This window comes from Protopterus annectens, chromosome 2.part2 (genome assembly GCF_019279795.1).
Source record: "Protopterus annectens isolate FY-2018-M chromosome 2.part2, PAN1.0, whole genome shotgun sequence".
NCBI classification, from domain to species: domain Eukaryota; kingdom Metazoa; phylum Chordata; order Ceratodontiformes; family Protopteridae; genus Protopterus; species Protopterus annectens.
The window spans coordinates 474311238-474337305 of NC_056730.1; the positions used below are offsets into that span (position 1 = coordinate 474311238).

Below are 26068 nucleotides of genomic sequence, written 5' to 3' on the forward strand. Positions count from 1 at the left end.
TGAGGCACTGTTTTGAAATAGTAATCTCTCATACCTTGATCTATGCTGATAAAACAGCTGCTTAAATGACAACAGTTTTCTCCTTTTCCACCAAAACTTTTCTTGGGCAGGAAATCTAAATATCAGCTCCTTGTCTAGAGGGGCCTTAAGGAATTGTGGTTTGACATCTTCTGGCAGTGGCCAAATCCTTGGCCTGCTATATTTCCAAATCACTTGGCAACAGCCATGGTTGCTGCATGAGCGTCACCATAACCACACTTAACATGCCCACCCACCTGTAAAACAGTTTGCAACAATTGCTGAACTTTTACTTTCAAAATATCATACTGAACCACCCCCCCCCAGGATTACTCCACCCATTTGAAGGGGTTAAAGTGATACCTGATCATGAGTATAGTAACAGATAGTTCAATAAGCATCAGTTTTAGCTTCATGGCTACTTACTCAAGACCATCTAGGACGCTGCTCTCCCAGTCATTGGAAGTGTGTTTAGACCTGGAAGAAACTTAGACCCTTTTGCTGCATTCACAAATATTAGTGCAGGACTTGCAATGGGAGTCCTGTAAGACTATCTGAAGGAAGCCTGTACCCCACGAAATCTGTCAGGCTTCCTAAGAAGAGGGTGTTGAGGTCAGAGTCTAGAGATGCAGGTAGCAAAGTATCTTCCAAGGTGTCTCTGCTAGTGGAAGAAATACCAAAGGTTTAGGGGTTATCTAATCCTAGAAGGGTAATATACCTCTTCTGGGCATATGACACCTCCTTATCTTCTGATTTGAAGTGGCTCTTTATGAGATAAAAAAGCATCTCCAAAGGGGATATCCTTTGGGGAAGGACCACAGGCCAAAATGTCCTCAGTATTGGCATTGTAAATCACACGGGAAGAAAACTTATCTATAGGCCAGGTCTTCCACATCTAAATTGAAGGAAGGGGGGATTCATCTTCTTCCTTTGTGAAGGAGGGATGCCCGATACTTTACAGTAGGTCTGCTCTGATCTGCATGCTTTGCACGATGTCCTGGGTTGATATGAATCAGTCTTAGGAAGCAACACAGTGAAGTGGTAAGGGACTTGCTGGATATCTTGGCAGTGCTGAGGCAGAAAGAGGCCTGGAATCGTGGATGATTACAATCTCTAGATCCTTACTGTGCAGAGGGTGACCCACCTCAGAGATTATGGGCTGGAATTCCAGACCCCCTGTTTACATCCACAGACTTCTTCATAACATCAGTATCTTGGAGGGGGTACCACCTTCCCCCATAGTTACTACAGAAGGAGCACCATAATCAGATGTCAAAGACTTGATTGTCCATCTGAAATGCCAGCACAGAATCTTCAGCCTGGGAGGAAGTGCTGGGTTTCAAAGATGTGGCACTCTCCAAAGGACGAGCAGTAGACAGTGGGAGCTGGAGCTGCAAATGTACTTTACCAGGTCTTGCATCATATGATTATGGGAGACTATAACAGAGTATTAAAACCTCCTTCACTCCAATATCTTTTCTTGTGGACATATCTCCAAAGGTTTATTTTCTTTTGTGGGATATTTGAAACAGGTGACTGCTTTGGGTTACTAGATACAACGGTCAGACCACTAGTTAAAATCATCTTTTTCCTTTCCTAAGAGTCACCTTCCTTTTGCCCAGTGGTCTTCTTACTAAATTTGGAAGAATGACGCATTGTGAGAGCCCTAGGCTGAAAACACACCAAGTATGGCAGTTTCTATGTGAGAAGTTGCTTCACGCATGCCCACCACATATTTTCCTGGACAGACAGAACCCAAACATGCAAGTGATATCCAATCCTGCAGCATGCATTCGATATCAAGGAAGAACAGAAAAGGTTCTCCATTAGGGCACTTCTCTGCCATCTATGAAATACAGTCCGGACTAGTGGATTGACTATGCAAAACGTTCAGCTGTGATACAAACTGCACCAAGAAAAAACTACAGATGGTGCTGTCCCACGCCACTCATACCAGGTGTGCACAGATATCCTGGTGAAGCTGGTGTTAGTCCATATGCAGAGGAAGGGTGCATACATCTTGAAACTGGGCTGGATGTGAGACCTTCTGCAGTAGTTACTCATAAGTACAGTTGTGTACACTTACCATAAATGTAGATGTTAGAGTGTATTCACTCTAACATCTACATTTAGAGTGTATTCACTGTTGCAGTGTGAGGACTGCAACAGTGAATACACTCTAAATGTAGATGTTAGAGTGTATTCACTGTTGCAGTCATCACACTTGGGTCATCTGCCTGCAGGTAGCCCTCAGTCAGCCTGAATACCAGAGTCTTGGGATTTCTGCATCGGATGCTGTCACCTCTTCCATGACGTCAGGTCGTCAGGGGTATAAAACATGCAGCCGACACCATTACATCAGTTTTTCTTGCCCCAGATGTCAGGAGCCCCCAAAATAGGAATCAACTAAATAGCGTGGAACACCTCCAGTAAAAAGTAAATACCAAAGCCATAAGATATGGCCAAAAACAGCAAAGGTAGAAAGCATAGAGAAGTTAGGGGGCTGGAGGGAAGGTAACCAGGACTGCAACAGTGAATACACTCGAACATCTACATTTATGGTAAGTGTACACAACTGTACTATGTTCTTCGTGTTTCACTGTTGCAGTCATCACACTTGGGTTAATTCCCAAAGCTGAGGAAGGGTGGAGGCAGTCAAGAAATATTAGGGCTGGCTAGCAGGCCTTGTAAGACTGCTGTGGCAAAATCCAGCTCTGGATTTAGAAAAGACAGGTAAGTGGTAATGCTTGGTGAAGGTGTGTACATAACTGCAGGTTGCAGCTTCCAGGATGTCCCTGGCAGGGACCCCCCTGAGAAATGCTGTAGAGGTTGAGGTAGCCCTAGTGGAATGAGTTTTGATCCCCTGTGGAATAGGTTTTCCATGATGTTTGTAGCAGAAATGGATGCAGTGCGCTATCCATCTGGAAATGGTTTGCTTAGAAACGGCCTTGTCCTCTGCCCCTGTAGCAAAGCTGACTAGCAGCTGGCCAGTATTTCTGAAAGGCTTAGTCCTGTCAAGGTAGAACCTGAGCTGTCTGTGCACGTCCAAGGAGTGCAGGATCCTTTCCCCTTTATTCTGAGGATTAGGGAAGAAGGTTGGTAAATGGATTGGTTTAAAGCCACAATGGATACCACTTTGGGCATAAATGATGGGTTAGTCCTGAGGGAGACCCTGTCCGCATGGAAAATAATGAAGGGTTCCACAGCCATAAAAGCCTGCAACTCAGATACTCTTCTTGCTGAAGTGATGGCTAGAAATAAGGCTGTCTTCCAAGAGAGGAATTATAACTGCTGTAGCAGCAGGATCAAAAGGGGGAAGCGTGAGCTTCTCTAGTACAAAGTTGAGGTCCCAGGCAGGAGTGGGAGCTCTCCTTTGGGGGTCTTAAATCGTAAGCTCCTCTTAGGAACTGTTTGAGCAGAGGGTGAGAGAAGAGGGGTGGCTCAGTATTGTAATGGACTGAGATGGCAGATGCACAAGTCTTAATTGATGAGAAGGATAGGCCTTTGTGGAGCAGCTCTGCTAGGTAATCTAGGATTTGAGGTAAGGTGGGTACGGCTGTGTCCTTTCCTTGAGACTGGCTCCAAGAACAGTATCTTTTCCACTTTTCTGAATAGGATTTCATAGTACTAGGCCTCCTGGCCTCAAAGATGACATCCAGCACCTGTTTGCTGAGGGTTGCTGGTGGTGTATTCAGGGAATAAGCAAGGCTGCCAGGTTCAGGGTTTGCAGCTGAGGATGCAAAACCTGTCCCTCCTGCTGGAACAGCAGAGAAGGGGTCTGATGTAGATGCCAGGGTGGCACTGCTGTCAGACTGTGTAGGAGTGGGTACCAGTGCTGGCGTGGCCAGTCAGGTGCAATAAGGATAGTCCTTGTTCTGTCCTGTTTGATCTTGAGTAGTACTTTTGAGAGGAGGGGCAGGGGGGGGCATAGATTGAGAGGTTTTCCCATGTAAAGGATAGGGCATCCAATTCCCATGCCTGGCCATGGGGATTTCTGGTGCAAAATTTGCTCAATTGATGGTTTTGGGGGGAAGCAAAGAGGTCCACCTCTGATGTCTCCCACCTGCGGATTAAAAGTTTGAATGAGCTGGCTTCCAGTTTCCACTCATGTGGGTCCAGTAGATGTCTGCTTAAGTTGTCTGCCAGTGAATTTTGTTTGCCTGGCGGGAATTGAGCTTGCAGGTGCACTGGATTGCTCAAGGTTGTGTTCCACAGGGCCATGGCTAACCTGCAGAGTGGGTAGGAATGAGTTGCCCCCTGCTTATGTACCACATAAATGTGGTGTTGTCTGTCTTTATCAAGAGCTGTCCTGGAAGGATAAGGTATCTGAAGGCTGTCAGTGCATTCTGTACAGCTAACATTTCTTTTTGATTGACATGCAAGTGATTTTGTCCTGGGCTCCATTTGCCTTGAATGCATTTGCCTGGCATGTGAGACCCCCATGCATAGTCTGATGCATCTGTTGTCAGGGTTTGGGTGGCGAGGGGCTGAGTGAAAGGGAGTCCCCTTGGTGTGGCTGCAAGCTTCTGCCCACCAAAGGAACTCTGTCCTTCGACAAGAAATGATAGGAATCAGTGTTTCCAGGTCCTGAGAATGTTGACACCAGAGACTTTTTAAGTATCACTGAAGTTTCCTCATATGCAGTCTTGCATATGGAATTAGTAGAATGCATGAGGCCATGAACCCTAGGGCTTGCAGTATTTTTCTTGCAGATAGCTGGGTTGTGGTGGCCAGTTGTTTGAAGTAATTTGTCAAATAAACCTTCTTTTTTGGAGTGAGGAATGCCATCTGGGAAATTGTGTTCAAGCTTGCTTCCAAGAATACAATCTTTTGGCTGAGTACAAGATGCGATTTCTTTTCGATGATGGTATACCCCAGATTAGAAGTCTCTTTACAAATGTCAGGTGCTGAAGTAGCAATTCCTGACTGTCCACCTGAATCGGGCAATCACCCAAGTATGGGTAAATTTGAATATTTCTTTGCCTGCAGTATGCAATGGCTGGAGCCAAGCACTTTGTGAATACCCTTGGCGCAGTAGATACGCCAAAGGGAAGTACGGAGAACCGATAGTGCACAGAGCCTGCCCTGAAATGTAGATATTTCCTGCAAGATTCCCTTACAGATAAGCTTCTTTTAAGTTTAGGGTGACCAGGCAGGAGTCCTTGGCTAGCATAGGAAGTAAATGTTGGAGTGTAAACATTTTGAATTTTGGTACCACCAGGAAGGTGTTGAGAATGGACAGATCCAGAATAGGGAGCCAAGAGTTCTCTTTTCTGGGCACCAGGAACAGCCGGGGAGTAGATCCCCTGTCCTCTCTGCTCTATTGGAACAGGCTGAATAGCCCTGATACTGAGAAGAGAAAGTACTTGCTTTTGAGCCTCTGCCCACTGGTTTGGAGGAAGGCCTGGCAACCCACTTGGTATTGGCAGTGAGTGGAAATAGAATCTGTATCCCTGGGATACAATGTTTAGGATCCATTGGTCCTAGGTAATGTACTTCCAGTTTTTTGCATGCAGGGTGAGTTTTCCTCCTAGGGGTGCAAGTACTTCGGCATGGCTGGGAAGGATGATAGACAAGTCATTGTGAACTTTTTCCATAACAGGGTGGCTTACCACTCCCTGTTTTTGAGGAGGGAGCACTCCATTGTTTAGATCTCTGCATACCCTGAGACTGTAAGTCTTTGTGGTCTGTTGCCACTGGGTTTGGACTGAAGGTCTGGGAGGGACTGGAAAGGACCAGTTTTTAGAAGGCCAATGCCTACTGAATCTAGGTGGCTGTACCTGTAGGAAATCTTTAACAGTCTGCATAGATTTAGCTTTTTCCTCCATCTTTTTAAGAACAACTTCTGTTTTTGGGCCAAACAAACATTCTTGTTTTAATGGAGCATCTAGTAATTTTGCTTTGACATGGTCTGGCAAGATTTATTCCTTCAGCCAAGGATGCCTTCTCATTACAGGCCCAGTAACAGCAGCCCTGCAAGATGCTTCTAAGGCATCAAAAAGTACAGTTTTGTACCTACCATAAATGTAGATGTTCGAGTGCTCATACAGCTGCAGTCATAACAGATGGGTTTTCCTGCCATCAGGTGGGTCCTCGGTCGGCCGAATTCCAAAGTCTAGGTCCGGCGTCGGTTGTCGTCACTTCCTCCCTGACGTCAGTGCGGCAGGGGTATAAAAGAATCAGCCGACGCCATTTCCTTCAGTTTTTCTTGGCCCAGATGTCAGGTGCCCCTAGAATGAAGGCAATACATAAATGTATGTAATAATGCAATGCAATATAATCAAAAAACAGTAGTTGCAAGCAAATACACCATAAATGAATACCCCAATCAGGTTGTATGAAGAGGTGTTAGCCATTAGGCCTGTCCCAAGAGGGGAAGGAGGGAGGGAAACCTGGACTGCAGCTGTATGAGCACTCGAACATCTACATTTATGGTAGGTACAAAACTGTACTATGGTCATCGTGCATACAGCTGCAGTCATAACAGATGGGTTGAATCCCAAAGCTAAAAAAGGGGTGGTAGGCACTAGGTGGAACTAGGAGGAGCCAGGATGCCCTGCAAGACTGCAGTGGCAAAGCCTGCTCTAGATTTGGAGTATAGTGGTAGGTGATAGTGCTTGGAGAAGGTATGCACAGAACTCCAAATGGCTGCTTCCAAAATATCTTTGGTAGGAACCCCCCTGAGGAAAGCTGTAGAGGTAGCTGTGGCCCTGGTGGAGTGAGATTTGATGCCTGTTGGTACAGTTTTACCATGAAAAGAGTAACAAAAGCGTATGCAGTGGGCTATCCATTTTGAGATTGTCTGTTTGGAAAATGGCTTCCCTTGAGCTCCTATAGCATAGGACACAAAGAGTTGCTCTGATTTTCTGAAAGGCTTTGTTCTGTCCAAATAATAACGCAGCTGTCTGTGGATGTCCAAGGAATGTAGTAGTCTTTCTCCTTTGTTTTGAGGGTTAGGGTAATGCCCTGGATACTACCTTTGGCATAAAGGACGGATTGGTTCGTAAGGAAACTCTGTCCTGATGGAAAATGATGAAAGGCTGCACAGCCATGAGGGCTTGTAGTTCCGATACCCTGTGAGCCGAGGTGATAGCCAGAAGGAAAGCTGTTTTCCAGGACAAATATTGCAGTTCTGTTGAGGCAGCTGGCTTAAAAGGAGGCAAGGTCAGTTTTTCTAGAATGAAATTGAGGTCCCAAGCAGGTACTGGTTGTTTCCTTGGGGGGTTTATATTCTTAGCCCCTCTGAGGAACTGTCTTAAGAGGGGGTGAGAGAATAAAGGAGGATCGGTGTTGTATTCTGCAGAAATGGCTGAAGCATGGATTTTGATAGAGGAGAATGAAAGTCCGCTCTTTAGCATCCCAGCTAGGTACTGTAATATTTGAGGTAAATTCAGTATTCCAGGATTCTGACCCTTTTTCTCATTCCAGGCACAAAACCGTTTCCATTTTGCGGAGTAAACTTTTCTAGTAGAAGGCCTTCTGGCCTCCAAAATGACATCCTGCACCTCCTTGGAGAGAAGGGTCTGTTGTGAAGTCAAGGAATCTTCCATGCGGCTAGACTGAGTGTTTTCAGCTGACTGTGAAGAGTTTTGAAGTTGTGTTGAGTCAGAAGAAGAGGCATTAGTGGTAGGGTCCATGGTGGGGAATGCGTCAGGCTCCTCAGGAGTGGGTACCAGTGTTGTCTTAGCCAGTCCGGGGCAATGAGAATCATCTTTGGTCTGTCTGCTCTGGTTTTTAATAGAACTTTGGGCAGCAGAGGAAGAGGTGGAAAGGCATAAACTGTCATTGCTGTCCAACTGAAAGAGAGTGCGTCCACTCTCCAGGCCTGTGGATGAAAGGTCCTTGAGCAGAATTTTTTCAATTGGTGATGTCTGTGGGAAGCAAAGAGATCTAAGTCTGGCCTTCCCCATGCTTGAATTACCTCTGTACAAACTTGAGGATGTAACTTCCATTCCTGTGGATCTGTCATATTTCTGCTTAGGTTGTCTGCCAGAATGTTTTCCTTGCCTGGCAAGAACTGTGCTTGAAGTTCGATTTGTAATTCCAGAGTCATGTTCCAAAGAGACATGGCCAGCCTGCATAGTTGGTATGAATGGGTTCCTCCCTGTTTGTTTATGTACCACATTACTGTGGTGTTGTCTGTTCTTATCAATAGCTGACCTGGATGCAGAAGGTTTTTGAAAGCTATAATAGCATTTATTACTGCTAACATTTCCTTTTGATTGATGTGTAGGTGCTTTTCTTTTTGGGACCATTTGCCCTGAATGCACCGATCTGTCATGTGCGCCCCCCAGGCGTAGTCCGAGGCGTCTGTTGTGATGACTTGATTTGCTTGAGGTTTGCAGAATGGGAGACCTGTGCTTCTTTGGCATGCTTGAGCCCACCACAGAAATTCCTTTTGAAGACATGGAATCAGTGGTATTATTGTTTCCAAACTGTGGCTGTGTTGAGACCAAAGGTTTTTCAGGTACCATTGAAGTTTCCTCATATGCAGCTTTGCACATGGGATCAGCAGGATGCAAGATGCCATGAATCCCAGAGCCTGCAGGATTTTCCTTGCAGTCAGCCTGGTGAAATTTGCTAGTGTTCTGAAGTATTGAGTTAGTTGCCCCTGTTTCTCTGGCGTGAGGTAGGCCATCTGGGTGTTTGTGTCCAAGTTGGCACCCAGGAAAATTATAGTTTGAGAGGGTATTAGCCTTGATTTCTTTTTGTTGACTGTGTATCCCAGAGAATTCAACAACTTTATTACAAAAGCCAGATGTTTCAGAAGTATGTGCTTGCTGTCTGCTTGGATCAGGCAGTCGTCCAAATATGGGTATATTTGTATCCCTTGAAGTCTGCAATAGGCAATTACTGATGCCAGGCATTTCGTGAATACTCTGAGCGCAGTAGATAAGCCAAAGGGCAGTGCAGAGAATTGATAATGAGTTGAACCTGCAAGAAATCTGAGGTATCTTCTGCAATCTTGTCTGATTGGGACATGCAGGTAATGCCTCCTTGAGGTCCAATGTTACCAGCCAAGACTCCTTGCCCATCATGGGAAGAAGCTGCTGTAATGTGAGCATCTTGAATTTTGGCACGAGTAAAAATGTGTTTAGGATGGATAGGTCCAAAATAGGTCTCCAATCTTTTCCCTTCCTTGGTACCAGGAATAGTCTGGAATAAAAACTTTGACCTTGTTCTTGTGTAGGTACCCTCTTGAATAGCTTTCATGTCCATGAGATCTGAAATTTGTTTTTATGCCTCTGCCCTTTGATTGTGTGGCAGGTTTGGCATGCCTCTCATTTTTGGAAGGGTGTGAAAATGGAATCTGTAGCCTCTGTCTATAATGTCCAGGATCCATTTGTCTTTTGTGACAGTATGCCAGTTTTTTGAAAATAATGCCAGTTTTCCTCCTAAAGGTGCTGCCATTTGAGCCTTGCTTGGCATGCAAAGGGGAAAGTCATTGGATCTGTTTTCTGAATGGCTGTGAACTATCCTCACCACCTCTTTGTGTAGGTGCTTGCCATTGTCTGCCTCTAAATGATCCTTGAGATTGCCCTCTGCCCCTCGGGCGCCTGTATCTACCTCTTTGGGGTCTGTCCGTGGCTGGAAAGGACCAATTTTTGGAAGGCCAATTTCTACTGAAACGTGGCGGTTGTACCTGCAAGAAATCTTTCACTGTTTGCATTGATTTAGCCTTTTCCTCCATTTTCTTTAATACCTCTTCAGCTTTAACACCAAATAATACATCCTTTTGCAGAGGGGCATCTAGTAATTTAGCTTTGACATGATCTGGTAAGGTTTGCTCTTTGAGGAGCCAGGCATGTCTACGTATGACTGATCCTGTAACAGCAGCTCTACATGAGGCCTCTAAAGCATCAAAACCACATTGCAAGGTATGTTTACCCACTTGTTCTGCACTATGTATCAAATCCTGCAACTCCTTCAAGTCTGGTTGGTCAGGTTGTGACATTTTGCTTCAACTGTGATAACAGAAACTGTTGGTACTTTAACATATGGAACTGGCAGTTTAATGCCCTCATGGTTAAGGTGGCCAAGGTGTATACCTTTTCCCACCACCTTTCTAAAGCTCTGGAATCCCTCTCTGAAGGTAGAGGATTTTTAACAGTGGAGGCCTTAATTCCCTTGGGGCCCTGTGAGATAGTTTCTGGGTCAGCCGCATGGCTTTTGTATAGGAATTGGTGTGAGTCAGGAACCCGGTAATACCTGTCAGGCTTGACTGGGGCTGGAGGTAAAGAGTCTGGGTTGAGGCAGGCCTCCGAGTACACATCATCTAGGATGTTGAAGACAGGAGGTATAGCCAGGGGCCTGTGTTGAGGGAGCAAGAGAAAATCCCTAAGCCTTTTCTTGGAATCTGAGTACTCTTGGCCTTCCCAGTGGAAGTGTTCCCTCAAGGTATGCAAGGTTTCCCCAAAAGAGTAATCCTCAGGGGGGGAGACAGAGGGAATGGACTCCTCTGCATCAGAATCTTCAAAAGGAGAGTATGAATGTTCCTGGTCATCAGAATGTTCTGAGATAATGGAGGCCTGGTCCGAGGAGGGGGATTCTTCTTCTACTCTGGGCCTTTTGTCCGGGGGGGGGGATTGAGAACCCCTGATAAGAGTAATTAAATCCTATGCCATTTTGAGCATCTGCTTTTTAGGCATGGGGCCTTGAGAAGGGCCCTGTGGAGCTTTTTTAGTATGCATGGCTGTTTTAGACTTAGTGAAAGCCTTGATGGAAAAAGAAGAGGAAGGCCTGAAGACACCTTGAGAGGTGGCAGACCTGTCTAAACTCTGAGTTTCACCGCCAAGAGTGGCTTCGGTATCTGTAGTCGGGGTGTGGGACGAAGAGCCTGCGACCTCGGGCACAGTAGACACCGCCAGTGAAGTGTCGTCGGTAGTCAGGGGCTGCGTAGGCACCTCGCTGAGAACCGGATCACCTGCAGTCGGCTTTGGCGTGGTGTCGGTAGAGGCTGTGGACCTCGTATGTCGGTCCTTATCTTTGCGTCTTAGTCAAAACTGGAGTCGGAGTATCCGACGACATAATGTAGTTACATTTTTTGCCAAAATAGTGCTGGGCGAACTCCGCCCCAACGCTTAATGGTGCGTTTGTTGAATGTAGCACAAAAACGACAGGCCGAGACGTCGTGGTCTGGGCCTAAGAAAGGAATGCAGAGGGAATGAAAATCCTTATGCGGTATTTGCTTCCCACATGAAATACAATTATTAACTTTGTCTGACATCGGTCTGAGGCAAGAAAAGTTTCCCCAACGGGGTACTTAGCTTTCAAGAAGACTTCGGTTGCAAAATATTCGCAATCTCAGGAGCTGACCGACCGGCACTTGCGAACTGCTTCTGCTTCGGGCACCGCGCGGCAAGAAAGACTGGAGAAAATGGTGTCGGCTGGTTCTTTTATACCCCTGCCGCACTGACATCAGGGAGGAAGCGACGACAATCGACGCCGGACCTAGACTTTGGAATTCGGCCGACCGAGGACCCGCCTGACGGCAGGAAAACCCATCTGTTATGACTGCAGCTGTATGCACGATGAACATCCACACTGCAAAGTATGTTTTCTAACTTGGTTTGCAGAATGCATTACCTCTTGTAAATCTTCATTTTCTGCACAATCAGGAATCAACAACATTTTTTGTTTAATTAGTTCCATAATATGCTGCTGGTACTTCAACACGTGAAAATGGCAATTTAAAGCCCTGATGGTAAGAGTTGCAGAGGTATATACCTTCTTACTCCATCTAAAGCCCTAGAATCCCTGTCCGAAGGGGTAGGGTTTTTGGCTGTAGTATCCTTAATACCTTTAGGTTCCTGGGAAATGGTCTGCGGATCCGCAGTGGGATTTTTAAAAAGAAAGTTGTGAGAGTCAGGTACTCTGTAGTACCTGCCAGGCTTTCTAGGAGCTGGGGAAAAGTATCAGGGGTAAGACTGGATTTCATGAAGACATCATCAACAATATCCAGGACAGGGGGTATATAGCTAGAGGCCTGTGCTGAGGCAAGTCTAAAAATTCTTTTTGGACTGTGGGTAGTTCTGGCATTCCCATCAGAAATGCCCTCTTAAGGTATGCAAGGTTTCACTGAAAGAAAAGTCCTCATGAGGGGAGGCAGAGGGAATGGAATCCTCTGCATCTGAATCCTCATAGGTAGATAAGGGTATGTCCTGGTAATCAGAGGGAACACAGTCATCAGACTCATGATCTGAAGAATCAGAAGAAAAATCAATTCTTTGTCTTTTAGAGGGGGAAGGCTGGCTTCCCCTAATTAAAGTAATAAGGTCTTCAGCCATTCTAAGCATTTGTTTCTGTGGCATGTGAGCTTGAGGATGCGCTTTGGTCATCAGTTTCCTAGGCGTAGTGCGAACTCTGCGGCTGAAAAACTCTGTAGTTTTAGTCAGAAACGAAGTAGTCAGTTTAATAGAACATTGGAAGGTCTGAATACACCCTCAGAAGCCTGTGCCTGCACAGTGGCTCCGGACTCATCCAAGGTAGAGACATCCAGAGGTTCCATAGTCGAAGAGGCATCTCGCGGCATACTGGACTCCGAATGGGTCTCAGAAGAGGCCTGCGAATCTGTAGAAGCAGATATCAGGGGCTGTGAAGGCTCCTCACTGAGCACTGGCGGACTGGTGACTAGCTTAATGAAAGCATTGTTGGCAGTTTTGGACCTATGTGGTCTGTCTCTCTCTTTATCCTTACATTTTTTTCGGAAGATCGGTAGTCGGGTGGCTTATCGAAGCCATTTCGGAATACGGAGAACGAGAGTGAAAGAATTTAGCAACAAAGATAGCCTGATGATGAATAGTTTGAGCATTAAACAAGGCACAAAACAGACAGAGACGAACATCGTGGTCTGGGCCTAAGTAGGTGACGCAGTAAGAATGAAAATCTCTGTGAGGTATTTGCTTTCCACAGGCAAGACAACTGTTAACTTTTTCTGACATCGGTTGGAAAATGAAAAAACGATCCCCAATGGGGTACTTATCTTTAGAAGACTTCAGGTTTGAAACTTGAAAAACGAAAATTTCAGGAAGCAGCCAACCAGCACTTGCGAACTGCTTTTGCTTTGGGTTCCCGCACAGCAAGAAAAGCTGATGTAATGGTGTTGGCTGCATTTTTATACCCCTGACGACCTGATGTCATGGAAGAGGCGACAGCATCCAATGCAGAAATCCCAAGACTCTGGTATTCGGGCCGACTGAGGGCTACCTGCAGGCAGATAACCAAAGTGTGATGACTGCAACAGTGAAACACGAAGAACATAATGCATTTTCTTCAGATAAAAGAAAAACTCACTTCTCTCTTTACTCTGAGTCTCTGACTTCAGAGGTAGTACAAAACATGGCTGCAAAACTCAAAATAAATAAAAATGGCAACGATGAACTAATAATGAAAAAATGTATTATAAAGATTTACAGCACTCCAATAGAAACATTTTACCCAGCAAACCTTGGCTCTCCCAGTGAAAATCACTGTCTGCTAAACTTGTATTTAGTTGCCAGAGCTAAAGTTTGCCATACCTATTTGTGAAGCATATGCTGCAGCTGACCTCAGGTGGCTATCTATTGGAATAACAGAAGCAGAACTAAAGCTGAGACCAAAACTGTTAAACTAAATGTTGTCACTCAGTTTCAGACATATGAAACCAAGTGAGCAGTGGAATAGCACTACCTACAGTTCTAACTATTCCAGTCTTCAGTTCAAAGGGTAGTGCTCCATCACACCTTAACAGTTCGGTTTGCCAGTAGGTGTGGATATTTAGACACAGTCTTACTACTGGCATCTGCAGCCTGCAAGGCTCTCAGCATTTGAGTCAAGTGCTCAAAAATCAAGGATAGAAATGTCAGAGCAACCCCTTTACATAATATGTTTTATTTCCTGAAAGGAAACACGTACCTGTACTCATGCAATTTAGCACTTAGAAAAGAACAGAAACTCTACTCAGTTTCTTATCTAATTCCTGCCACAGTTACTTTTACAGTGTTCACATTGTAACAATTATAATGTTCATGATCTCTATTTACCTCTTGTCTGGCATTAAAGTGCTGCATCCTCCAGTGTGTGAATGTCCTCATCAACTCAACTTTTTCCTTTTGTTTCTGTATTCCGTGAGTTAGAGTTGAAATGACCTTAAATGAAACAATTCATAAATAGCAGTATAACTCAATTTTCTAAGCAGCCACTCTTTAAGCAAGCACCTAAAAATAACTCAACTTTAAACAAAATAATCCACTTGTAACATTTTTTAGGAGTAGAAACACCACCAGCCAAGTACAAAACTTCACTTTCTACATCAATGCACATTTAAAAATTCTAAGTAACAGCAGTTGATTATCAACTTGCAACCACTGGGACTCGTACTAACATCTACATTTAAACAGTACCCCTAGGAAAGTCTTAGTCAAACTTCTTTTAAGTTTGACCTCTCTCATTACCCACATTGCCACAAATGCTACCATATCTAATCCTGAGCAGTATTTACGAAGGAAATGAAAGCTATGGGAAGTACTCACAGTAACAGTGGATTTTCCAGGCTATGCTCTGTAGCAGGCTTCTTTAAGATAAGAATGTATTTACAGGTAACTAGGACTATCTCAGCAAATGTTAACATCAAACTGTAGTGGACCACCACAAACCATCTTTGACCCAGGCAGCCAGTATGACACTCACAATCCCATGTGGGCGTAAATAACCTAAAACATACCTCACTGGACTATATGAAGAGAGATGGAACTCTTTGAGTACGTGTCCCATGTGGGATGAATCTAGCCATGAATAGCAGCCTACCTTCACCAATGATGATGCCACAGTACCAGCAAAAAAAAAAAAAGATTGATTTCAACAACTGGCTTAGTTTCTAATGTCACAACAAGGAGATCCAATATCTGTCAGCCTTGGGAGACACGTTTGACAAACCATGATGCCTTGCCAGAGATGGTTTGCACTTGGTTTCTGGATAGTGGCAAAAATTGTTTTCATCCCCATAGTGCAGTTTTTAGGCCGTGCAAAGTTGTTAAACCCTCCAACATAACAAAAATCACTCATGACTACCTAACTGTATTAACTACTACTCAATGCTAGGAGTTTAAAATAAGAAAAACTGCATTCCCTGGAACCTCTCTTCACCCTGCAGAATGCAGACATATGCATAGTCACAGAGATAGGACTCAAAATCATGGAACGCACCCTGGCTATAAAGGTTATAATGCCTTTCATCACACCTCTCAACCTCTTAGTGCAAGAAATCTGGACAAAGCCGGACAAAATGGGGGGACAAAGGCCTAAAAATAGGGACAAGATTTAAATATTGCTCTTAAACACAGAAAGTTTCTTCAGTAACAGGTTTTGTCTTAACATACATTTTCTGAAGGATCTGAAGTTTGAAACTCAAACGTATGTAATTAAGTGACTTCAATCCTCAGACCATTCCATTGATTTGCCAGAAAACAACACATTTTATGAAAAACAGACCAAAATTATGAGGCAAAAATCTGGACAGTTGTGAGGTATGCCTTTTATACATTTCAAAACAGTGTAAGAAACTTCTCTGTGTGGAAGATTTTCAGTCCATATATTTTTGGTTAATCACTGTATATTAATCAGATCAGACAATAGTAGTAGAAGTAGCGAACAAACTCGTCAAGTCAAAACAAAACAAAAAATAATAGAAAATATATAATTGTACAGCATTACTAGTGTACTTAAAGGATTTTCAACTGGAAACAGGCTGCCTGCCTTGCTTGGATTACTTTCAAATACTTAGTAATGCTGTACAATTATATATTTTCTATTATTATTTTTTGTTTTGTTTTGACTTAAGATGAGTTTAAGTTCGCTACTTCTACTACTATTGTGTGATCTGATTAATATACAGTGATTAACTAGAAATATATGGACTGAAAATCTTCCACACAGAGAAGTTTCTTACACTGTTTTGTTTTTGGACCCACTACACTTTAGTTTTTTTGTTTTGAGACTTCGGGGATACCACAGAGATTACTTGCCTTTTATACATTTCAATCCCCCTCAGTTCAGGATAAAACAAAGGGAGGTGGTGTGCCAGCCAGTGTTTATAAAGGACAAGCACACTGCTTGACTGGTCAAACATGACTCGCTTGAGCTGCTCCATGCCCAATTAACCATAGGTGTGACCCACTATCATGTCCTTGCTAGGTGCACATCCCCTAACATTAGTCTGGAAAACTACACCTCTTACCTAAATCTACTGACAACTCTTAACAGTCAGCCTAATACCATACTTGTGGGTGACTTCAACTAGCCCTCCATAGACTGGGAGTCTTATACAACCCATAATTCACTTGCTCAGAGGTTTCTGGACTTTGTTAACACAAACACCCAACTAGCGGTACAAATTTCCTAGACCTACTACTCAGGAACATGGCGGGAATGCTGCTTCCTCCCCATGCATTAACTCCTCATTGATAAGATCCAACCCCAAAATGATCTCCTTTAGTATTAAAACTAACCCAGAATCTCCATTCAACTCCAAATCTGTTAAGAACTTTGCTAAGGCCAATTATCTTAAACTAAGGGACTGCTTATTAAACTTCCAAGCCCCTCAAGACCCAAAGGACATCAAGGCCTATTCTGAGCTGTACACAAAAGCACTGTACAGCCACATTCACAACTACTTGGAGGAGGAGGCAGTATCTGTCAGAGTCAAACCTATGATTACTGGCAAAAATAAACCACTCTGGTGGACCCTTAGCATAAATCAAGAAGTTATGTACTCACCATAACATTCGATGTATGTAGTCCATCTTGCCTCACATTCTTACCCATGGGTTTGGAGCCGAATGTCGGCACCGACTCGGCCATACGTTTTAGCTCAAAGTCTTTCTATTGGCTGGGCTGAGATGGTATCCAATGCTGCACTGCTCTCTATCCCCAGATCTAGTTTGCTGCGAGCACCAGCACTCATTCTCCATGCATAACACCACCTAAGGAAAGGAAAAACAAACCAAAAATGAAGGGAACTCTGAAACCAGGCCTAACCTCCAGATCCTCCAAGACGGGGGAAGGAGGGGGGGGTAAGTAAGAATGTGAAGCGAGATGGACTACATACATTGAACGCTATGGTGAGTACATAACTTCTTGATATTATGTAGTCCAATCTCGCCTACATTCGTAAACGTGGGACAGCGTCCCCAGCACCCAAATCCTGGGAGGCTCAGTGGAAAATACTACTGAGCACTGTGGAACCAAAGGAAGACCTGCCCCAAGATACCACATCTAACTTGTAATGAGTAACAAAGGTGTGAGGAGATGCCCAAGTAGCCGCAGCACAAATATCATCCATAGACAATCTGGCCTGAAAAGCTGTAGATGTAGATACAGACCGGGTAGAGTGAGCCTTTACCCGGAATGGTAAATCTTTTCCCCCTGAGGTATAAATGAAAGAAATACAACTGGAAATCCACCTGGACAACGTGACTTTGGAAACAGGAGACCCAATTCTGTTTTCCGAAAATGAAACAAAAACTGATCAGATTTTCTGAGGTCCTTCATTCTGTGCAAATAAAAACGTAATTGTCTGTGCACATCCAATTGATGAAATTTGAATTCTGCCTTGTTTGAGAACTGAGGAAAACACACTGGCAATTCAATAAATTGGTTAAGGTTACTAACTGATGCTACTTTGGGAAGAAAGGAGGGATTCGGTCTGAGAGAAACCCTGTCCTTATGAACAATCAAATAAGGGGGTTTGATTGATAAAGCTTGAAACTCCGAAATGCGTCTGGCTGACGTGATGGCTACCAAAAAGACAGTCTTCCAAGTTAAGAATTTTAAATCACAAGTGGCTGCAGGCTCAAAGGGGGGTGAAGTAAGACCCTGTAGAACAAAGTTTAAGTCCCAAGGCATAACAGGTTCCGAGACCGGAGGACGAAGCAACAAAGTGCCCTTCAGGAAAGCCATACAGATTCTATGTGCCTTTAGACTAGGTTCATCTGACATGAAAGGTAGAAATCACCGCTAACTGGACTTTAATGGTTGTGACCGCCAAACCCTGGTTAAAAAGCATAGACAGGAACTCCAATACAGACGAAATTGGAGCTGTGTAAGGGTCAATCTTTTTGGCATGTGCCCAGATTGAAAACCTCTTTCATTTGCTGTAATAAATCTTCCTGGTCGAAGGCTTATGAGAGGAAGATAGAATATGAACCACCTCCAGCGAAAATTGGTGAAGCCTAACTAATGATGGAAGTGGAGTAGCCAGGCTGTCACCCGGAAGGTCCGAAGAGAGGGATGGAGCTGCCCTGACATGTAAGTCAGTATGTCTGGTTGTGGGTCCAGAATCCAAGGACCATCCATGAGATAGGGATGGAGAAAGGGGAACCAAATTTGATGAGGCCAGTATGGGGCAATCAAAATCATTTTGCTTCCCAAGGATTGCGCTTTCTGAATAACCTTTGACAGCAAGGGAACCGGAGGGAAGGCATATAGTAGACCGGAGGGCCAATCGTGGACTACAGCGTCCCTGGGTGACTCCCCCTGAGGGGGATCAGGGTGCAGTAGCTGCTGCATTTGGCATTGAGGCAGCTGGCAAAAAGGTTGCAGCAAGGCTAACCCCACATGCGGAAGATCTGCTCAGCAACTTGACAGTTCAGGGACCACTTGTAAGGCATCAGAATAGCTCTGCTTAGCCTGTCTGTGATCACATTGGACTTCCCCGTAATGTGCATTGCTACCAGAAAAATGTTGGGAAGACACTGCCCACTGCCACACTCGCATGGCGTCTCTGCAAAGGGGATATGACTTGGTTCCTCCCTGCTTGTTCAGATACCACACCACTGACATATTGTCTGAGTGGATTGCAATAGTCCCGAGAGGAAGAAAACTCTGAAGTGCTTGCAACGCTAGTAGCACAGCTCTCATCTCCAGGACATTGATATGCAGATGCATTTCATGTGCCTTGGACTGTCCTGCCTAGATAATGCCCCCCCACCCCATCTGGGAGGCATCCGTGGTCACCGTGGCAACTGGGGACGCAGGAACGAAGGGCTTTCCCACACTGAGGTTGTCGGTGCGAAGCCACCAACTGAGATCCTGTTTGCACCTGTCTGAGTAGAATAGGGTGAGAAAGTGGAAAACATTGAAGAGACGACTGGACGAAGAGTAGCCACTGACGGAGCTTCATATTTAACCTTGCCAGAGGGACTAACATAATCGTAGCAGCTATTGTCCCCAACAACTGGAAGACCCATCTTGCCTTCACTCTTCTCAGAGGGAGCAAGACATACACCTGTTGTTGTAGGACTCTGATTCTTTCCTGTGGTAGAAACGCCTGCATGAGGACGGTGTCTAATTCGGCGCCTATAAAAGTGACACGCTGTGAGGGCAACAAGGCAGATTTTTCCCAGTTCAATGTGATGCCCAACTGTTGACATAGGTTGATAATAGCATCCCTGGTCTGAAGTAGTAGATGCCTGGTGGTGGCAGTAAGGAGCCAGTCATCCAGGTACGGAAACACTTGGAATCCCTGACGTCTCAAGTGAGCAGTCACCACTGCCATGCATTTGGTAAACACCCTGGGGGCTGTGGTGAGACCAAAGGGCAGGGCTCAAAACTGAAAGTGACTGGCACCCAGCCGGAAGCGTAGGTGACTTTTGGATGCCCTGTCCATCTTTATGTGGTAGTAAGCATCCTTGAGGTCGATGGAGCACATCCACACTTCTTTTCCCAACAATGAGAGAATAGACTGCAATGTGACCATTCGGAACTTGGACTTTTGCACATGGGTGTTCAATCGGCTGAGATCCAAAATGGGTCTCAGGTCCCCTGTCCTTTTCTGCACCAAAAAGAATCTGGAGTAAGTCCCTAATCCGATCTGGTCTGAGGGGACATGTTGGATGGCTCCTTTTTCTAGCAGCTTTGAAACTGCTGAAGCTGCGTAATCCCTTTGACTGGATGGAACATCCGGGATTTTCTTGATTGGAGGGGGATTTGATGAAAAGGAAATGACATATTCTCTGGAAATTATTCATAGAACCCATTGGTCCTGGGTGATATCTTGCCAGGCCTCCAGGTATAATGAGATTCGACCCCCCGACTGGCTCCGGAAACGCACAGTTGGGCCTCCCATCAGGAGCGGCGGTAGGGAGAACCACGAAAGGAATAGCGGTCTCCCAAGTTGCGAGGGCCTCCTCTGCCTCTAGGGCGGCGTCTTCCTGAATAACCACCCCCTCCCCTGCCTCTGGAGGGGGGCTCACCTTGTGCACTGGGAAAAAACCTCTGTGATTTTTTGAACCACATTTTGCCACCCCTTTGGGCCTTGGGATAAGGCCTAGAGGGAAGGGAAAAATGGACTCCTATGGCAGACAGAGTTTTTCTCTCCTGTTCGCACCTAGTGAGAGTGTCTTTCACCTTGGTTCCGAACAAAGAGGAACCATCAAATGGGGCGTTGGTGAATGAAGACTTGAAGGCCTCCGCGAAATGACAAAGGTGCATCCAGGCCTGCCTCCTAAAAGCAACTCCTGAACTTGCTGCCTTACTCGCTCCCTCGGCTGCGTAGGAGATTAGCCTCATGGAGGAGTTTGCAATAGAATTGAGGGTAGACATCTGAGCGTTGACCTTCTGGGCCACCGCTTCAGAAACGTTACCCATGAGAGTATCTCCAAGCTTCTTTAGGAGATCTCTCTGGAGCCTTGTAAAGTGTGATAAGTAATTCAGTGACCATAAGGTAAAGGTTGCTGAAGAAAAAGTATGCTTCCCGTACCGGTCCATAGTCCTAGACTCCTTGTTAGGGGGATGGACGATGGAAGAAGTCTCAGCTAATTCCTTCTAGGTGGCAGCTGCCACCACCATGGCATCCACAGGGACTCCCTTGGATAGAAATTCCTTATCAGGAGGAGCAGACAAAAATTTATTGCGTCTCCTGAGGACTGGTTCCACAGAGTCAGGGAATTCCCACACCCTTCGACAAACCAAATCTAGAAGGGTGGAGATACCCAGGAGGCAGAGGGCTGAGCACTAAAGGCCTTCATGAAGACTGACTTTTCTTCGGAGGGGGTTTGGATGGCCGGTCACCTCTTTGCTTCAAAATCTCTAGAATATCAGAGAAAGAAACATCCTCAGAGGATGACTTAGGGGACCCCCTCCGATTCCTCAAGGTTGGTGTCTGATGTGAGAGACTCATCCTGGGAATCTATGTGCTTCCTCTTGCACATTTTCTTTCTGGGTGGCTCCTCAGGCAAAAACTGAGGGGTCCTCAGAAATATGGGGACCACTCGTGGGTTACCCTGAGGCCTTGGGGCTCTGCTGTCCAGAGATAGATGGTGATCAGAGACCTGCACCGGTGTTGTAGGGGACAGAGTGACCGACCCGTATGCCACTGATGACCTGGCCAGCATGCTCCGCATGGCCTCAAAGGCTGGTCCTCCCGATCTGAACAATTACCAGCCTCCGAAGCCAAGACAGGAGTCAGGCTTCCCCATGCCGAAGCACCGAGAGGGGCACTAGGAACCGAGAGGTGTCCCGAAGCCTCTCCCTCGGGTCTGACCAATGAAACTGGAGTCCTGAACCCTGTGGACAGCGCCGACGGGGTCGGAGTTGACGTCGGAACCGATAAGCCAGGAAGGGCCGTCGGAACCAACCTAGGGACATCACACAGAGCCGAGCACTCCGGCTCCGAAAGCTGAGATGTGCCCGGAGGAGGAAGTATCGATGTAGGTTGAGGGACTGGCTCCAGAGCCGACTGGGTCAGAGCCGAGAACAATTTAGCCAGTATTGGTGACTGAAGAAGTCTCGGCACTACTCTATTGACGTCCACATCTGATAAGGTTCTGAAAGATTTGGAGGATAGGGAAGGAGATCAAGACCTCCTCTCTGAAGGGGGCCTGCGAAGAGTGGATACCAGCCTAATGCTAGGTGACCAGCTCTGAACAGTTTCCAAGAAAATTGGAGCCGAAGCAGGTTCCTTAACCACTGACACTTCCTGCGGCCCCGGGGACAATGGAGCCGAGGATGTCGATGAAGGCTATTTTCTCCGGTGGCTCCGAGGGGACTGATGGAGCTGGAGATCGCTTTTTTGCTTTGGAAGATTTTGCCTTAAAGCTGGAAGCACTCTCCAGACCCTCCTCAAAGGAGGGTTTCAGAAGTCCCTTCCAAATCAATTTGTTCTTCCTTTCCTGAAGAACACGCGGGCTAAAGGCATGACAGAAACTACACGATTCTTGGAGATGAATCGCTCCCAGACAGTACACAGAGTGTCCATCAGTGATGGACATTTTATAACTGCACTTGGAGCACTTCTTGAAACCCGAGGGCTTATGCTCCTTAACATCTTTGGACATAGTTAACCAACAGCAAGTAACTAACTGAAAATTAGCCACAAGCGCGGGAACAAGCCAAACAGACAGAACACCACAAAGATCTCTAACTTAAACGATCCTTAGACACAAATACAAGGGGGGAGGACTAATTCCTCTAATTTAAATGGTTTTAGTCCAAGGGAAGACTTTAGCACATAAGGAAAGCAAGGGGACAGACTAGGCCCTCTAAACGAAACGGGCCTAGCCCGTTGGAAACCGCTAGTGGGATACCACAGAATAGGCAATAAGGAAAACACAACTTTTCCACAATACAGTCAAGAACACACACAATAGCTATTAAAATAGCTTTTTGCAAAAAACTTCTCTGATATAAGAAGAAAAAGGGTATTTAGCCACAGCCAAGAGCGAGACCACATCCGAGCTACAGGAGTGGCAAAAGTCTTGAGCTAAGCTTCTACCCATACTGGCCCTCTCCCTGTTACCTCAGAGTGAGTTTGCCTGTGATAAGGAAAGCAGAGGCTTTTTCTGAACAAGTTCCCTAAAGTGGGATTTGGACCAATCCAATTCCCCAGATGCCCCTTGGAGGGGGAAGGAGGGTGAGATGTAATGAATGAAGATGGAAAATACAGATGGAATGTGATGGTAAGAAAGTACAGTTGTGTACAATTACCATAAATGTAGATGTTTGAGCGTATTCACTGTTGCAGTTCATCACACTTGGGTTATCTGCCTGCAGACAGCCCTCAGTCAGCCCAAATACCAGTCTCTTAGGATTTTTGCATCGGATGCTGTCGCATCTTCCATGACATCAGGGGTATAAAACAGGCAGCAGACGCCATTACATCAATTTCTCTTGCTCCAAATGTCAGGAGCCCCCAAAATAGGAAGCTAGTATATGGTGGGGAACACCACCAGTAAAAAGTAAATACCAATGCCATTAGGAATGGCCATAGAGAGGAGAGGTAGAAAGACAGAGAAAGCCAGGAGGCTGGAGAGAGGGAAACCAGGACTGCAACAGCGAATACACTTGAACATCTACATTTATGGTAAATGTACACAACTGTACTATGTTCTTTGTGTTTCACTGTTGCAGTCATTACACTTGGGTTGATTCTCAAAGCTGAGGAAAGGTGGAGGCAGTCAAGAAATGTTAGGGCTGGCTAATAGGCCTTGCAAGACTGCTGTAACAAATCCAGCTCTGGATTTAGAAATGATTGGTAAGTGGTAATGCTTGGTGAAGGTGTGTACAGAACTCCAGGTTGCAGCTTCCAGAATGTCCCTGGTAGGGCCCCCCCTGAGAAGTGCTATAGAGGTAGAAGTAGCCCTAGTGGAATGTGGTCTGATTCCCTGTGGGGTTGTGTTTCCATGGTGCTTGTAGCAGAAATGGATAGAGTGTGCTATCCATTTGGAAATAGTTTGCTTTGAAATGGCCTTACCCTCTGCCCCTGTAGCAAAGCTGACTAGCAGCTGGTCAGATTTTCTGAAAGGTTTAGTCCTGTCAAGGTAGAACCTGAGCTGTCTGTGCACATCCAAGGAGTGCAGGATCCTTTCCCCCTTATTGTAGGGAAGAAGGTTGGCAAATGGATGGATTGGTTTAGATCCACACTGGACACCACCTTCGGCATAAAGGATGGGTTAGTCCTGAGGGAAACTCTGTCAGCATGGAAAATAATGAAGGATTCCACAGGCATTCGTGCCTGCAACTCAGACACTCTTCTTGCTGAAGTTATGGTTAAAAGCAAGGCTGTTTTCCAAGAGAGGAATTTTATCTCTGCTGAAGCTGCATGTTCAAAAGGGGGAAGCATGAGCTTCTCCAGTACAAAGTTAAAGTCCCAGGCAGGGGTGGGTGCTCTCCTAGGGGGCCTTAAGTTGTTAGCCCCTCTAAGGAACTGTTTGATGAGAGGGTGAGAAAATAGAGGTGACTCAGTATTATAATAAGCTGAGATGGCAAAGGCATGAATCTTAATGGAAGAGAAGGATAGGCCTCTGTGGAGTAGCTCTGCTAGGTAATCCAGGATTAGAGGTTAGGAGGGCACTACTGTGTCCTTCCCTTGAGACGGATTCCAAGAACAATATCTTTTCCACTTTTCAGCATAGGATTTTCTAGTACTAGGCCTTCTGGCTTCAAGAATAATGTCCAGCACCTGTTTGCTGAGAGTTGCTGGTGGAGTTGTCAGGGGATAAGCCAGGCTGCAAGGTTTAGGGATTGCAATTGGGGATGCAAAACCTGTCCCTGCTGTGACAGCAGGGTGGAAGTCTGCTGAAGGTGTCAGGGTGGCACTGTTGTCAGACTGCGCAAGAGTGGGTACCAGTGCTGGCATGGCCAGTCTGGGGCAATAAGAATTGCCCTTGGCCTGTCCTGTTTTATCTTGAGTAGTACTTTTGAGAGGAGGGGCAGAGGGGGAAAGGCATAAATTGAGAGGTTTTCCCATTGAAAGGAAAGGGCATCCACCTTCCAAGGCCATTCTGTGAGGGTTCCTGGTGCAGAATTTGCTCAACCGGTGGTTCTCAGGGGAGGCAAATAGGTCCACCTCCGGTGTCCCACACCTCTGGATCAGAAGGTTGAAGGTGTTGGGCTCAAATTTCCACTCATGTGGGTCTAGGAGATTTCTGCTCAAGTCATCTGACAGTGAATTTTGTTTGCCTTCCAGGAATTGAGCTTGTAGATGCACTTGGTTGCTCAAAGCTGTGTTCCACAGGGCCATGGCTAACCTGCAGAGTGGGTAAGAAAGGGTTTCCCCCTGCTTGTTTATGTACCACATAATTGTGGCGTTGTCTGTTTTTATAAGCAGTTGTCCTGGAAGGATTAGGTATTTGAAGGCTGTCAGAGCATTCTGTACAGCTAGCATCTCTTTTTGATTGATGTGCAGGAGAATCTGGGCTGGCTCCAGTGGCCCTGAATGCATTTGCCTGTTATGTGAGCCACCTATGCATAGACTGATGCATCTGTTGTCAGGGTTTGGGTGGCGAGGGGTTGAGTAAAAAGAAGTCCCTTGTTGTGGTTGCATGCTTCTGCCCACTAAAGGAACTCTGCCCTTAGACAAATTATGATTGGAATGACTGTTTCCAGGTCCTGATAATGCTGGCACCAAAGACTTTTTAAGTACCACTGAAGTTTCCTCATATGCAGTCTTGCATATGGAATTAGAATACATGAGGCCATGAACCCTAGGGCTTGCAGAATTTTTCTTGCAGATAGCTGGGTTCTGGTGGCCATCTGTTTGAAGCAGTTTGTCAGATAGACCTGTTTTTCTGAAGTGAAAAATGCCATCTGGGAAGTTGCGTCCAAGCTTGCTCCCAGGAATACAATCTTTTGACTGGGTACCAGTTGTGATTTCTTTTCGTTGATGGTGTACCCCAATGAAGTGAGAAGGCTTTTTACAAATGCCAGGTGTTGAAGAGCAATTCCTGACTGTCTGCCTGAATGAGACAGTCGTCCAAGTATGGGAAAATTTGGATATTTTCTGCCTGCAGTATGCAATGGCTGGAGTCAGGCACTTTGTGGATACTCTGGGCACAGTAGATAAGCCAAAGGGAAGTGCAGAGAACTGATAGTGCATACAGCATGCCCTGAAGCGCTGATATTTTCTGCATGACTCCCTTATAGGGAAGTGCAGCTAAGCTTCTTTTAAGTCCAGACTAACCATGCATCCTTGGCTAGCACAGGGAGAAGCTGTTGCAGGGTAAGCATCTTGAATTTTGGGACCACCAGAAAGGTGTTGAGAGTTGATAGATCCAGGATTGGGCACCAATAGCCCTCT

At 45.6% G+C, this 26068-nt stretch overlaps 1 protein-coding gene across 3 annotated transcripts in view; it reads right to left on the reverse strand.

Annotated features, from left to right (window-relative positions):
• The window catches only part of POC5 (POC5 centriolar protein), a 1778414-nt gene that overhangs the window by 1103917 nt on the left and 648429 nt on the right, over window positions 1-26068 (reverse strand). For all 3 annotated transcript variants that reach the window (XM_044063961.1, XM_044063962.1, XM_044063960.1), the window contains exon 6: window positions 14040-14144. In XM_044063961.1, the coding sequence (XP_043919896.1) occupies window positions 14040-14144 (105 nt within the window). The remainder of the gene's footprint in view (window positions 1-14039; window positions 14145-26068) is intronic.